The 16735-nt window shown below is 38.8% G+C and overlaps 2 protein-coding genes across 2 annotated transcripts; both read left to right on the forward strand.

The window, feature by feature from the left end:
• Positions 1–6351: 6351 nt before the first annotated feature.
• LOC306829465 (arylsulfatase I-like) lies at positions 6352–8953 on the forward strand (the record flags this gene model as incomplete). The annotated part of the gene is made up of 2 exons (XM_079352508.1): positions 6352–6650; positions 7555–8953. 2 exons carry the CDS (start codon positions 6352–6354, stop codon positions 8951–8953), a joined length of 1698 nt encoding a protein of 565 aa, XP_079208634.1.
• Positions 8954–11121: 2168 nt separating this feature from the next.
• LOC306829823 (uncharacterized protein) lies at positions 11122–13811 on the forward strand. The gene is made up of 4 exons (XM_079352993.1): positions 11122–11258; positions 11353–11697; positions 12685–12800; positions 13019–13811. The coding sequence occupies exons 1-4, from the start codon at positions 11210–11212 to the stop codon at positions 13055–13057; spliced, it is 549 nt and encodes a 182-aa protein (XP_079209119.1). The 5' UTR covers positions 11122–11209; the 3' UTR covers positions 13058–13811.
• The last annotated feature ends 2924 nt before the right edge of the window (positions 13812–16735 follow it).

Consider the following 16735-nt stretch of genomic DNA (forward strand, 5'->3'; position numbering starts at 1 on the left):
ACTAATATTTAGGTTACAAGATTAATAAGATAGTTATGATTTAAACAATGATTCTGTTTTGATTAAAGACAGACAGTTATGTTCTAATGCATTAAGGCATTTCCCCTTTTTATAATTTCCACAAAGTGTCAAGTAAGTTATAGCTATGTATCAGAGGTACTTGCTCCTTTCATCTCCCTTTTTTGAACTGAAACTCTATTTTAGCTTGGTTGAATGTCCTGTCTCAAAAATCACTTAAGATCTCAGAACAGATGGGCCTAACTTATTTCAGCTATACAAGGCCTGTGCGTGATTTGGATCAGTTTCAAAAGTATTCTGTGTGTGTGACCCAATCATGGTGTCTCAAGGTGGCTGCTGAGGCTTTTCTTTATAAAATAAATAGCTAATCAACTAAAGGCTCTGGGAAGCTAGCGCACGAGGAACCTAAGTCATTCAATATCCTCATATTTTGCAAATATTGTTTCTACTTATAGGTAACAACTTTTTTATTCATTGGTATTACAAATAAAGTCTAGAATACATGTGGATGCCTGTTGATATAAATAAATATTAAAATGTTTGTTTCTCTATGATAAATCAGTGTTAGATGGGTTTATATTATTGCCCAGGAAGTCACAGTAAATCACCTGCTGTCTGAGGTTGATCATTCAGATCAATGTTTGTTTGTATTGTTTTTCATGAAATTTGAAAATCCTCTATGGAAATGCATAGCCCTGTTACATCCAGCTGTGAGGAGTGTGTGCTTTCACTGAAAAGTGAGCATGAAATGAGAGCCAACCAGACAACTTGCGAAGTTTTGAGGAAAGTATGTCCCGTAAAACTTGAAAGAAAATGTTCAATCGTGTCCCGTCTCACTGCTGTTTCAGCTGTCAGTCTTGTGGCTGCAGGTTTCTTGACTTTTTTCTTCTCTTAATGTTGGACAAGCATCCTTCTACAGCCCACAAACAAATGTGGGAAACCCAAAATGTTTCCAAATTTAATGTAAAATTCAGATCCTCTTTAGATCAGGGGCATTTGGACATATGAGGTGTCTTGGCTATAGCGCTTAAGGAGCTGGTGGAGAGACCTTGGGCCAAACTGGAGGACATTCTTTGTATTAATCAGAGGGTCATCAAGAGCCAACAACTGAAAGAGTTCTATTCATGGTGTAAAAACGAGGGAAGAAATATCATTCCTTCCTGTATTCAGAACTTAACGTCAGGCCTCAGTGGGTCTCACTTGATTTCTCCACCTTTTAAACCCCTCTCTTTCTTGAAGACATGCCCACACACCACAGGTCTGGCAAAACTCGATGGTTACAATTTACGACTCAGCCGACTCAGCTCCAGTTTTCTTTGTTGATACAGACCACCAAGGTTTGACGATTTTCCTGTGAACTTCCCAGAACTTAAAACTTAGATGTGTAAAATTTAGTCAGCATGAGGTCAAATTAGCGGGAAATGAAAGAATCAAAGAGTAAGGAGGTCAATTGACATCTTTGAGCAAAGAGGAAAAAAAGTAGAGCCTTCCCTTTTGCTTTGATAACATGTTCAGAAAAAAGACTCTGAAGTTTGTTAAGAATTTATTACCTTTGTAAATGGTTGCCTCAAAGGAAATTTACATCCCTCACATTTAGGAGCTTACACCTGTGCTCACTAACCAACAACTACAGCCAGTGTGATTCGTTTTGACTGAGAACGTTAATGTGAGACAAGCTGTCAAGGGTGCTTTATTGTAAACTAATAATAATAATCATAATAATAGCTTGAATTTATATAAGATGTCCAGAGATGCTACAGTGTGGATTTTGGCAGGTCGAGAGTTCCAGAGGGTGGGGGCTGAGGCGCTTCAGGCCCTGTTACCAAAGGTCACAGTTTGGTGTGGAGGGTGGAGAGCAGGCCTGTGGCTGAAGACCTCAGTTGATGGGACGGGGTGTAGGTTTGGAGGTCGGAGCATGGACTGATTTATTGGTGAATACAGGATCTGGAGGGGTGCTAATTCCCAAGGAGAAGAATGCGACAGACATAAGTCAATTCCGGCCGATCTGCCTTCTCAAGGTTGAGGGGAAAATCTTCTACAGCGTGATAGCACAGAATCCAGTGTCCACCTCCCTGGAGAAGAACAAGTACGTTGATACATCCATACAGAAGGCTGGCATTGCTGGGTTCTCTGGTTGTTTGGAACATACTGCTGTGATCTGGCACCAAATCCAAGCAGCGAAGAAAGATAAAACAGACACTGTGATATTGTAGGGCACGTCCGATTGGGAAGAGGAGGCTTTGGCCTAACAGCAAGTAAGCCAACTTGTCGTAAGGCCTCAACATCAGAGAGGAGGAAAATGGTGGTCGACGAGGTGCGCCATCAAGAGGAAAGGCTGTCGCTCTTGTCAAGCAGGGGCAATGGATGAGGTGGGAAGGCCTGGAAAGGAGTACACTTAACTGGAGGGAGCTCTGGGAAATGAAGGCAAGCAACATCAGCTTCATCATCAGAGCCATATAGAAGTGCATACCAAAGTTGAATTACTCCTGATCTGATCGTCTGATGAAAAATGGCAGCAGATGAAATAGAAACAAATTCTTGAAACAAATGTTCTTCTGTACATAGAGGGACGGCAAGCTGAATACAGTCCTATTGAAGTCAAGGTTTTGGCTCAGAGGTTGGCGCACAGGAAGAAAGAAACCCTCCATCCAGTCTTACTTAGATTAGAAAATTGTTCTTGAAGGGGGAGTAGTGTGCAGGTTTACTGGCAGGGCTGCGTTGATTAGAAAGGAGGTAGTGTTCATGGGGAAGGGCAGCAGCCAGACTCAGTAACAGCACCTCTTCCATAAGCCAAAGACAACATCTAGTGCCGACCGACACAGAGCAGCAGGACCAGCACCCCTTAAGCCTCTGCTTCCCTTTTACCTCATTATTGAATTTCATGATTTCCTAGAAAAGACCTGCAACCTGGTTAGAAAGTGACATATGGGAAATCAGTGTGCAAGTCCATCGGTTTTTCTTTGGGATTGTTATTATACACATTTTCAATTTTGTTTCTCAATCTTACTCTTGATCTATAGTATCCTATTATACGATAAGAAAGCTTACTAACAGACACAAAAGAAGATGTCACAGGTCTATACAAAGCTTTGAAGTGCTGCCTCTAGCTTTCATTCATTATTCAATCAATCAATCAATATTTATTTGTATAGCACCTTCCAGTACCAAATGGTGCACAAGGTGCATTCAAGTGTAAAAACAAGATTAAAAGCAATACTACTAAAACATAATTAAAACACAACGGTAAAAAAGTCCAATTAGTGGCTATGTTTGAAATACAAAAACTTGCTCAATGAACTAGAATAACCTCATTTTGCAGATCTTACTATGTTTAAATCATGCTGGAACAGCGGTTTACAAGAATGCTAATATATTAACATGTTTTTTTTTATTCTGAGCTCATTATGACTTTGAGCAGCAGTACAAAATGACAAACAGGTACCTGAAAATAGCCTCCAGAAATGTATTGTGGTGTTTGGTTTGGCCACTGACCACCATCCTCATAGTTTGTTGTGATGTAACTGTTTCCATAAATACTTTATTTAAAACATTTATTGGAAATGGTTAAATTCTGTTTTTGCAGTGGGACTTCTGAAAAAAGAATAAGTTGAGGTGTTAGGTAAGCTGCAACATATCTGTGGTATTTACCTTTCAACATCTTTCAAAACATAGGCACAATGAAAGTACGTATGCTCATGCTGAATTTAATATTTGCGAGTATGAGTCAATGTGCGTCTGTGTTTTTTAGAGGCAGCCTGTTTTTGTTGAGCTTCAAAGCTACATCCTAGACTAACAGTAAACAGACAAGTCAAATGTCTGAAGCGAGGCTGCCCACACAACTGGAGACTATACTTTCCATGCATTACCTAGACACATAAACTCAACACAATCTCAAAGACCTTCAGCTGCCCAAGCTGCTCCCTCTAGGAAAACTACATAAACAAACAAGTGGGTCTATAAAACTTCAGGTGCACCTCACATATTTTTTCCCTCACCCTCTTTCCTGGGTTGACCTGCCTTAAACTCAGCGTCTAGGGTCATTTGCTGCTGCTGGTGGGCAAAAATTCCTGGCTGCAGCTTCATACCCTTTACAGGAGACTCATACTCCCTTTTGACAACCTTAATGCCCACTGTGAGCTGTGGGTTGACCAACCAATGATTTTGACAGATCTCATTTTTATGAGCTGGCATGTTTCACCTCAGTGACCTCCGAGAGATTATCAAACAGATTTCGGTTATGTTGTGATAAACACCACTGTGGATTTACAAGGGCAAATATTGGACCTATTATTTAATCAACGCCTGTATGATTGGACACAGAAGTTCATATTATTACTGGTTCAACAGTACAGATGTGGGGTCCCAGGACTTTAAAGCAGTATGATGATTTAGCTTGTTCGCCATAGTTGCACAGAAGTACCTTCAGTTTCCACATTGTAAAATTGAGTCAGACACAACATTATCCTTTCACTGCATCAAAATTAATGAGCAACTGAAAGGTACATGAGCATTTCCAAGTCAAATATATAGTAAAACATATTTGATAGCCAATTAGACAGCATCTTAAGACGACAGCTCGTGTTGGCATTTAATCAGATACAGGTTAACCACAGCGAGCTGGAAATGTATGTGTTTTGTCTTGTATTATGTAACACTATAAGGTCCCAATATCAGTGTTCAGCCAAAGCATATAGCTGACTGTTTTATTAGCTGATATGGGGCTCAATGCTAACGTTAGCTGCTGTCTGACTCCTTTGTTGATTCACAAGGAGTCAGACTCTCCTTCTGTGTGTCTCTGTCCATCGTGTTTTCAGTTGCTGATCAATGAAGAAGCAGTTAAAAGGTATTTATTCATTTTCATGCTGGTACGCATCAGTATGACATTGTAAGTTACATGGTCCATTATGGTGTCAACCAACTGATTGCGATTGTACAAAAATGTAAAGGTTCTTCTCTTATCCAGTATCCTCAGCATGTAAAGTCTGCTTTTTGACTCCATGATGGTTCATAGTGTTAGTTCTGTAGGTCTGTGTACCCAGCACCTTCTGCCGTACCAACTTTTCATATCGTACATCATGCAGAAATTGGTAAGCCTAGTGAAAATGTCTTGTTTTCTATGCTTTTGCAGAATAACAATTGTGGCAGAATACAATAAAAAGTAGCTTCTGAAACATTATTATTTGAGGCAAACATGATCACAATATCTTATCTCATCTTGTACATGCCAGTATCAGCTGTAAAGCTTAAAATACACCTGGTACCTTTCCCTAGATTGCTTTTTATAGCTTCCAATACATCCGGCATGAATTTCTTAAAATACATCCTTAATTTTTCTTGCATCAGTCATTTTAAGTCACACTATTCACCCTTTGATACATCAAATGGGAGTATGCAGCATGATTATGGCCTGAAGAGAAGGTGCTCTGAAGTAATATGTTCAAACAGGAGCTGGGATTGAGTCTCTGCAGTCCTGCGGCTCTCTGTTGACCTGCCGGATGATTTGTAAAGTGGTTCTTTGACGCCTGGTTGGAGATGTTATCAAAGTCTGGAAAGTCTGCTCTTTCTCTCTCTTCAGGTCTGCAGCTCTCATAAAACACCAGGAATAATAAGAGAGGGTTTGTGAAGGCAGTAAGCGGAGTAGAGGAACACTGTCTGTGACTGTGTCTGCAGGGCCCCACAGCTACCCCAAGACTCAAAGCTCCCCCACACACCATGTTGTTCTGAGTGAGGGTCCTTCTATAGAGTCTCTGTCAGCAGCTGTTAAACCAGGTCAGATTGGAAAGATGTCTTTTCCTGCTTTCTAGTAATGTACAAAGTTGCAAGAGAGCTTCATTCAAATCAAATAAGCATTAAATGCTATGAATGGGGAGCAGTGTATGATGGCAAGGTTTTGCGTTGATTTTTTATGCTGCCTTTACACTGACTGAAATGCAGTCCTGAAATTAGTTATAGTTCTTAAAATAACATCCACATTAAGCAAAATACACACCATGAGACATCCTATGTGAGGTGCAAAAAAACTGTATTTACACCTGGAGGTAGTAGAAACAGTTCTGTGTATGTTTTCGGGTGGCAGGGAGCTGATGTTATTTTAGTTAGGCAGTGAGAGAAATGGGCGGGGTTAACGGGACCACTAGGACAAGTGGAACATTTTCAAAGGAGGCTGAGACATTCAGGAGAGTCAGTGAGGGTGGAGGTGTAGCTTTTATGTATGTTTCAGATTCTAAGCCACTTTAGATCAACATCTGATGATTTCTACAAATTCTCCTTCTCGGCCTCACTGCACAATGATTTTATGACGACATACTAAATAGACAAAGATTCACAGGAACCATGGCAACAACCGCTCTGACCGGGTTCTCTATGATGAGTCTCCTCAGCCTTGGGTACCTGACCTGGGATATGATGAGTCCTAACCAGGTGGAACACGAGCCTGACATAACTTTTGTCCCGCAGCCTCCTCACATAATTTTCATCATGACAGACGATCAGGGATTCAACGACATCGGTTACCACAGCTCTGACATCAGGACGCCGGCACTGGATAAACTGGCAGCAGGTGGAGTGAAGTTGGAAAACTATTACATCCAACCTATCTGCACTCCGTCCCGAAGTCAGCTCATCACTGGCAGGTAAAGTGTTTGTCCACAGACCTGAGACTGAGGAAGGATTTCATGTTTGACCCAGATTCTTAGCATTATATTGATATAAAGCACAAATATTTAGGTTTCTGAATGGATTATGGATAACAACATACATTTGACAATGGTTTTCTTAATTATCTATGACATTAGAATGAATATAAAGGAGAGTCAAAACTATAGGTAGACATAAAATATCATCATAAAAGATTTTATTACAGTTCTCATTAGGTGAAACCCTGAATAAACATTAAGTTGGACCACAAAAAAAAGACAGTCGTCAACATTTTAATTAAATAATTCAATTAAATCTGCAATTAATACAACTATTTATTGTCTGTGTTCACACCTAAGGATTGCATTGTACATAACTTTACAGATTTGTTTCCATCTAATCTTATCATTTCTGACAAATAATTGCTGATATAGTTTCTGTAACATCTGAACTGCTAAATAAAACAACTCACAACATTACCTCTATGTCGATTCACAGTAGATGGCAATAGATTGCCTACAGAGCACAAGTCCTTCTGCTCCTTTCTGCAAACCTAGGATGTGATGTCAACAGGAACTGACACTACAGAAGTGACTAAACAAGTAGTGACATCATCAAATAGCTATTGGCCAAAGAAGTATTAGTTTACACATTTTGTTCAAGAATATTTAGAAAATGCCTTAATGGCAAAACAAACTCTATACCACCATTAAGCTATTACAATTTTTTTTAAATTTGTCCAGTTGCATTTCTGCTAAAGTGTGAATAAAATAAAAATGTGCAGCATTGAATATGTAAATTATATTTTAAAAGCTGTATGATTTTGTGAGTGCTGGTTGTCTTGTTATTATCAAGTCCTTGTTCATCAATAAACATTTTTCTAAATCCTCAACATTACAGGTATCAAATCCACACTGGTCTGCAACACTCCATCATCCGGCCCCGCCAGCCCAACTGCCTGCCCTTTGACCAGGTCACCCTCCCTCAGAGACTGCAGGAACTTGGCTACGCGACCCACATGGTTGGCAAGTGGCACCTGGGCTTCTACAAGAAGGAGTGCCTGCCTACCCGCCGTGGCTTCGACACATACTTTGGCTCCTTAACAGGCAGCGTGAACTATTACACATATGACTCCTGTGATGGCCCTGGGCTGTGTGGTTTCGACCTGCATGAGGGGGAGTCAACCGCCTGGGGTAAGGGAGGGAAATACTCCACCCATCTGTACACTCAGAGAGTCCGCAAGATCCTGGCAACTCATGACCCTCATTCCCAGCCACTGTTCATCTTCCTTTCCTTCCAAGCTGTTCATACTCCCCTGCAGTCTCCACGGGAATATATCTACCCATACCGGGGCCTAGAAAATGTGGCGCGAAGGAAATATGCTGCTATGGTCTCTGCTGTAGATGAGTCTGTTCGCAATATAACGTACGCTCTCCGCAAGTACGGGTATTATGAGAACAGTGTCATTATCTTCTCCACTGATAACGGAGGTCAGCCTTTGTCTGGTGGAAGTAACTGGCCTCTCCGAGGTCGTAAAGGCACTTACTGGGAAGGTGGCATTCGTGGCCTTGGTTTTGTCCACAGTCCTCTGTTAAGGAAAAAGAGGAGGGTGAGTAAAGCCCTGGTTCACATCACTGATTGGTACCCAACATTGGTGAGATTAGCAGGGGGCAATGAGTCCCAGATGGAGGGGCTGGATGGGTATGATGTCTGGGAAGCCATCAGTGAGGGGAAGGAGTCGCCCAGGTTGGAAATCCTCCACAATATTGACCCTCTTTATAACTATGCACGAAGTGGATCTCTGCAAAAAGGATATGGGATTTGGAACACAGCAGTGCAGGCCTCTATGCGAGCTGGAGACTGGAAACTTCTTACGGGAGATCCTGGCTATGGAGACTGGACTCCTCCACAGATGCTTCCAGGCTTCCCTAACAGCTGGTGGAATCTGGAGCGCCACACAAGGCCAGTAAAATCTGTGTGGCTTTTCAACATCTCTGGAGACCCTTATGAACGTTTTGATCTTTCTGAACAGAGGCCAGACATCGTCAAAGAGCTTTTGGCAAGGTTGGTGTACTATAATCGCACTGCAGTGCCAGTAAGGTATCCCTCTGAAGACTTACGGGCTGACCCCCACCTAAATGGAGGAGCCTGGGGACCCTGGGTAGGAGATGAGGAAGAGGACAGCTGGGAAAGTGTCTACAAGAAAGAGAACAGTGATTGGAAGAAGAAGCTTAAACTATCCAAAAGCAGGTCGTTTTTCAGAAGACTTAACACAATGATCATGTCCAATAGGATATGAAAAAGGACACCACTGAAGAGGGTTCAGAGGAAGCACCTTTGGACAAGTTTATATGATTTAGTTACTGAGTATGAGCTGCAGGTGTTTGTCCAGTCTCTGAATAAAAAAAAAAGACGCAAGAATCCAATTAGAATATGAATGTTGAAACTGGTTTGTATCCATTACAAATGATCTTTAGTCTTAAATGTATCATATAACAGAACAATGAGGGGATTCTATCTCATAAAATACAAGAAATATGGCATATATTATTAACCCTAACCCATGAAATAATTTGTAACAATAATAGATGTCTAAAAATGTAATGTCTAAAAGCGATGAATACCTCTTTGTCAAAGTGAATTTAGTTGACTCTCTTTTCAATTAACTGTGGTTCTTGACTTTTTAATGATTTTTTAAATGCTTTGATTAATCAACTGTTGTCAAAAGGCAAATTAAAAGTTATACAGGGGTGTAAAGAGATCCGTAGGTCAGCTCTGCTTTATGTTTTTTACATACCAACTTACATGTATTATTATGAGGATAACATCTACTAGGTACACCCAATGGCTCTTGTCAGTTATGTTACCGTTTAGAGCTTTGTAGGTGAGATGAAGGATTTTAAATTCTATTCTAGATGTTATAGGAGCCAGTGGAGAGAAGCCAATAGAGGAGTAATGTGGTCCCCTAGTTCTAGTCAGTCCATGAGCTGCAGCGTTTTGGACTAGCTGAAGGGTCTTTAGAGATTCACCATAGCACCCTGCTAAAAGAGAACTACAGTAATCCAACCTAGAGGTAACAAATGCATGATCTAGTTTTTCTTCATCGTTTTGTGACAGGATCTGCCTGATCGATATATTATGAAGGTGAAAATACATTGTCCTTGATATGTGTTTAATGTGAGAGTTAAAGGATATATACTGGTCAAACAATACTCCTAGATTCCTAACAATGGTACTAGAGGCTACACTGATACCACTAAGGGCTGTTATATCGTCAGAAAAAGCCTCTCTGAGGTTTTTAGTCGTGTCTGAGTTAAGCAGCAAAAAGTTTCTGGTCATCCAAATCCTGATGTCCTTGAGGCAGGCCTCCAATTTACGTAGCTAATTGGTGATTCAAGTGTATAATAATCAAACTCAACAAATCATGGACACCTTGACAGGAAACATATAAATGATTTTCCCTTCTTTTGGTGTTGGTTAGAGTTGAGATTATATAAGAGTATACAAGTTGTGTTATCTTAATTAATACTATAGTTTGGTTGTCATACTTACAGATCATTGGCCTATTATTTAAAAGCATAATTTGTGTGTTCAAGTTAAAATGATGCTTCGTTTTGTCTTTGTTTCTTGTAGACTCCAAATTTTCTGTGTGCATAGTTGAAATTCTCACCTCTATTTGTGGCTTTAACTAGCAACCCTTTTGCCATGCATGTGAGCAAACAGGAACTTACGATTTAGTTTCACATGCGATTTCAGCAACAAACAAATCTCCTTGTGTGATTTGAAAGAAGTACATGCATTGAAAACAGCTACTATGCATTAAAGCTCCTGTGGCAGAATCTAGCTGGTAATGAAATGCACTGAAGCATATACATGACATACAAAAGAAAAACCGACCATCAGGGAGATGATTGACTGTATTTGGTGTATTCACTGACGGTATTTTTAATGCATGACCATGTTGCAGGTTGGTGTTAGATGGGGCAGTTCACTGCACACTTGGGAAACAGCCTTTTTTCCCCTTTGTTTATATTCTTCATGGAAAAAGAAATCTTAGTGAATAACAACGATGAAAATACAGCAGGATGAGATTTTTCACCTGAAAATGTTGCTTGTAGATATACAGGACAAGATCAGTGGCATTAACACACACTGACTTCACACTGACAAATGACATAAAAAAAACTGTCTAGCCATGTGATTGTCTGCAAAAATAAGGCTTCATAATCTCTTCATGTTTCCTTGGTGGTGGACCATCATGTTGTATTTTTAAGAGGCCTTGGTTATTTCATCAATCACTGCTATCACCAGATGAGTTTCTTCACATACTGCTTGTATTACCTAAGATTAGCAAACTTTACATGCTCCAAAAAAGACTTGTTTTTGCAAGAAGAAGAAGTGAGACAGTTTACTTTGTTTCCTGCCTTTCGACCACCAGACCAACACCCTTTCCTGTCAGCGTCTGGCACAACCTTCTGGCTGAAGTTCATCTTTTTACTTCAGAAGTTTAAGTTGTGCTCAGTTCAAGTCTGAAGGTTGTTAGTTACAGGGTGGCATGGAGCAAGTTATTTTTCTTCTTCTGATGTTAGCAGCAGGAACTCATGGTAAAATTCTTTTCCCATAATTGAACAATTTACAGCACCATTGTTATACACAGTAAAAAACTTATAATGTTGAAATATTTTGCCTGTTATCTAGCTCTCTTTTCAGCTGCTGAAACAAAATGCAATGCCACCAGCAACACTTCTCTGTGCTCTTCTACTCTCGGGGGATCTGTGTACATCCAGGTGATGCCCAACGCCAGCGGTCTTCTGGTGCTCTGTAAAAAAACGCTTCCCTCCGAAAACATGAACGTATTCACCCTGAGCAAAGGAAAGGTGAGCATACATGGGCCATTCAAAAACAGGACAGAGTTTTTCATCAACAATGGGACGCTCAAGATCAGAAATGTGGAGAGAAACGATTCAGGCCAGTACAACATTAAAGTCTATAGTCCAAAAGGAGTCCTCCTGAGAGACATTGACGTGACACTGGATGTTCAAGGCAAGTCTACTAACCTTTCCTTGCAAATATATATTTCTAAATAAAGTGTAGAGTTGTAATTGAAAGAAAGAATGAATAAGTATACACTTTAAAGAAAGGGAAAGGGAAAGATAGTTAAACAAATGTTCATGTTACAATGTAATAGATAACGGTGGCAATATTGTCAAAGGTAATCTGAAGCTTTACATGTATTTAGTGACTTTTTATACATTGACTTAAAGGGATACTTCACCCATTTACATGAAGCTGTGTATCATTAGAAACATGGTAGTAGTGTTGAATGGTCATGAATCCAACCCTCATTTTGCCCTGAGACGAGAAAAATGTGTGAAGTATCCCTTTAATCAGGTGAAGAAAGCTGACAGGAACTGACACTTTCAGTATTTGTCATGCGGTAGTTAGTTCATTTTTTTGTGTCCTTTTTTAAATTTTGGTCAGAATAGTCTTTCACTCCCTTCTACTGCTAAAAGAGAAACAGCAGTAAGAGTAAAAGTGCACCTGGATCACCAGTGTGTGAATGTTTGCCTAATAATTTGCTTTCTCATATTTGTAATGGTCCGAACTACGACAGAGTCTGACAAAGAGTCTCATCAAATCAAAATATAACCTCAATAATAACCAAACTGCAGACACATGTGGTTTCTGTCACAAAACCCAAGACAAAAAAAAAACAAAAAACAATATAATCCTCTAAACATCCCTCTGGTGGTGCACTTCATTATAGCTCATGCTGCTACAGAGCTTAGTCTGTGCTATTGTATTGTGAGAGAAGATTAAACACGCAAGATGTGTATCTCCTCATTTTATTTCTTGATTTATAAAAACTCACACAACAAACTTCTTGTTACCTTCTTTCAGATCAAATGTATTACTGTCAACATGTTGTAAAAAAGTTTGTGTCTCTTGAAAAACACGATACATGAACATGTTTACATGCTGTTCACATTGTAAAGATATGCTTTAGTAATTGTGCTCCTTTCTCCACAGTAAACATTTGGCCAATCTTGATCCCAGTCTGTTCTGCTGTTGGTGCCTTACTGATTGTGTTGATTTGTTGCTGTGTGTGTCGGAGAGCACGGCGCAAAAAGAAGGCAAGTAAAAAGGTAAATAAAGCAACAAGGCTGTCATGCTAAGGCAGGGCAGCTTCATGTTTATCACACATTTCATTCGCTCAGGTAATTTAAAGTACTTTACAAAAGGAACACAAAATAAAAAGAGAGAGAAATAAAAAGATCATGATATACAGTCTTTATGGAAGATTAAACAAAGCAAGCGCTGCCTTTTCTGTTAAATAATAATGTTGCTTTTATCTTTTTTGCAGGGTAAGGCAAAACAGTTAGAACAAAGTTCTTTATGGTGAGTTTGGACTTTAATAAACTCAACTCAACACGTTAATACTGAAGAACACTGACAGTAAAAAATACAACAAAAAGGACTTTTGATCAAACAAACTTGGGAACTTGGAAGTCTGAGAAGAAGAAAGAATTTTTCTTTTGGATCTTTGTTTGGATACTGAACTGTGATTTTGTATCTTTTAACAAATCCTTGTGGCGCTGAACCGTGGTCCACTGATGTGAAAATAATGGAGAATGATGTGTGTTGAGTTTCATCAGACCTTAGTTAAAAAAAAAAAAAAAAAAAGATCATTTCAAAAGTACTAGCAGTTGTCACTAAAATTTTTTTCATTACTAAAAAAGATTTAGGCCAGGATGTGCTTTAAACTGCAATTAGTCTCAGTTGCATCTAGCCGGAGCTGAAGTTTATCATCATGTGTTTTGATGACATCTGCTGGCTGTGTTTGACCTGTGATCACTCATATTTAGACAATAAACACTGTAATGGCAGTTTCACAGTTTGTGTATCTTCCGTCATAGCTTTCATGTTACAGTATCTCAAAATGTTTTTGTATTTTTGCATTGTGTATTTTTGTGTGCTAAACGTGTCGATGTGAAGATTAATACTATGTGAAAGAAAAATGTTGCAACTGTTGATGGTCAGAAGATTGAAAACAGTTTTCTGATCCAACACACATTTAAGACAAATACATTGTTTGCAAAAGCCTTGTGGGGGAATTGCTATGCAATGAAGTGAAGATGAAATCAAATAAAAGAATAAAGAACCTGTTTCATCTGCTGATGTGCTTACCTTGTGCAAAGCAAAACTTTTACATGACTTTTAAGTTTGTTGCAAATCTCAATGACATTCATGTACCTGAAAACATAACTTGACTGCAGCTTATGACTTGCTGCTGTTAACTTTGCATTACAGCAATAAGCCCCCACCACCACCCCCCACAAATGTACTATTTTTACAATACTGTGCACGATAAGAGTTCTCACACCTTCTTATCTGAAGCTGATAAGAGACGGCACTTCAGGCTGTTCAGAACGATTTGAGTTTGTTTTTAAGGGGAAGAAGAAAAGTTTGTTTTGAAGTTGGTATCCAGTCAACAAAGGCTGAAAACCACTGCGGGGACATGGAGGCCGTGTTCAGACTGTTTGTGCTGCTGGTTGGAGTCTCTCATGGTGAGATGTTTGACCTTTTGAATTGGACACATTTAATGCAGCTTTTGGATCTAAGTGATAAATATTTAGTGGTGTATCACTGAACAACTTTAAGGACTACATGCATCAGAATTAAAGTATACATATTTTTTCTCCCACTTTTTAAACTCCAACTGACTCAATATAATGAGACTGACTAAAATGTAATGTAATAAAATAAAAAGTTTTAAAATAGAATATACTAAATTAAAGCTTTTTTAGGCAAAAATTTAAACTGAGATGAAACAGAAACTACATACAGGCAACTAAAAAAAATAAAAACACATACAACTCTGTATTTAACAGAAGATGATAAGGGCCACTGAAAAAAACTTTGAGTTCTGACTTTTTTTTCTCAGAATTGTGAGATTAAAATCAGAATCTGAATTTTTCCTAGAAAGTCAGAACTAATCTTTTTTTTTCTTCACTGGCCCTGATCCAATTCATTTAATATTAACTATGTAATAGCTGCATATTATAATGTTATTTATTTGATATTAGGAAAAACATTTACTGAGATTTAAAATCTCCTTTTCAAGAGTGTCCTGGCAAATACAGGCAGCAGCACCACGTGACTGAAAATAATATCAAACTCTGTTTCATGTTACTTTCACATTTTAACACTTTGCTGGACAACAAATGCACCATACTCAGTTTTTAATGGTGCTGCTAACATGAGGTGTTCATATTTGTGCATCAGTTATTTAATTTATTATGGTGTTGTGACATAATTTTACATTTCACTGTTTCATGAGGAAATTTTCCGATCATTATTGAAAGCGTTGGTGTCCTCTCTGTCATTCCTTGAGGATGACCATTAGTTCATATTTAATATGAATATGACAGGTCAATGTCCTATAATACATTTAATGAAACATATCGTAACAAATAATGAGGGTCTCAAAAAAAGAGGAAACTTTAATAGAATGAAAAATGTATTTGTAGGACTTATCAAGTATTTGATAATTCTATAAAACAGCTTTTTTTTAAAAGTGTTCTCCCCAATTTTCAGGGTTGGAAACATTCTGTGATGGCAGACTGGATGGAGCTCGGTGTTATGGAGCCCTCGGAGGAACTTTGGTCCTGAAACTGATGGATGATGCCTCAGCAATATACAAATACCAATGGTTAAATAAAACAAGAGGGATACTAAATGCAAGGAAGAAGAAGATAGTGCATAATTTGATAGAAAACAGATCGACATTTACTCCCAATAATGGAACACTTAGGATCAATAAGCTGAGTATGACTGATGCTGGAGAATATGCTCTTGAAATCTTTGATTCACATGGATACAAAGTAGTGCATCAGACTCAACTATTGACCATTGAAGGTACATTTTGAAGCTGTTAACCAGGCAACTTCTAAAGGCAATTGGTTGCACTCAGAGGAAAGAGGCTGAATACTTTTGCACACTGCACTTTTCAGTTTTTTATTTAAAAAAAAAAAAAATCAAGTATAATGTTCTACTTAACAATTGAATGCCACTTTGTGTTGGTCTTTCACATAAAATTCAGAGAAAATATATTTATGTTTGTGGTTGTAACGTTACAAAATGTGGGAAAGTTAAAGGGGTATGAATACTTTTCCAAGCCACTGTATGTCGTCATGTTCACACAACCACAAACACGGGCCAACATATCTGAGCAGAACGGATTTAAAGTGATCCTCAAAACACTGTGTCATGTCTGCAATTCAAAATAATAATGTGGTCAATATACCCCAGTAAGACACTTTGATTATATAAATAAGGATACTGTACAGACGTGCTGTACATTGTCATATTATATATTACTTTATATTAATGTTTATAATAATGTTTCTGTTAATACTTAAATAATCTGTATTCTTTCTTCAGCTCCTGTTACGTCTGTCCGGCTGGTCTCTGAGTGTCTGTCCCAGGGAGAGATAAGGACCTCATGTTCCTCTGAGGGAGGGGACAGTCCTCAGTACAGCTGGACTCTGGATGGACGAACACTGACACACACTCAGCTCCTCTCTAGAAATAATGTCACCAACAAAATTACTCTGAAACAAGGCGTGTCAGGACGACTCGTCTGCTCTGTCAGGAATCACATCAGTCGGATATCTGCCTGTGGTGAGCAAGAGCATTTGTAGAAAATAGAAAAATTGATGAACTGTCCTTATATCAGCCTATAGCTAAAAAAAAAATCTGTCTTTTTTGTCTTATAGATGAAAATAAAGATCCAATTATTGTCTGTATTGTGTCTGAATTCTCAGGCAAAAATTAGACAAATCAGAAAGAATTGGGACAATTATCGAAGCCATAGTTGAGAGAGCGTATCTTGTCTAATTTTTGTTTCTAGAGAATTTCACTTGACCAATCTTTGATCCCTGTTGAGGATCTCATCTTAATCACCCATCTACAGCCTTGAAACCAAAGATTACAAATAGACGCTAAAAGGACCACACTACCACACTGAGGTTTAAGGTTTTCAAAGAAGACTTTCTCAAGGCAACAGTCAAGTTGCAAC

Source organism: Symphodus melops (genome assembly GCF_947650265.1).
Source record: "Symphodus melops genome assembly, chromosome: 9".
In the NCBI taxonomy this organism is placed as follows: domain Eukaryota; kingdom Metazoa; phylum Chordata; class Actinopteri; order Labriformes; family Labridae; genus Symphodus; species Symphodus melops.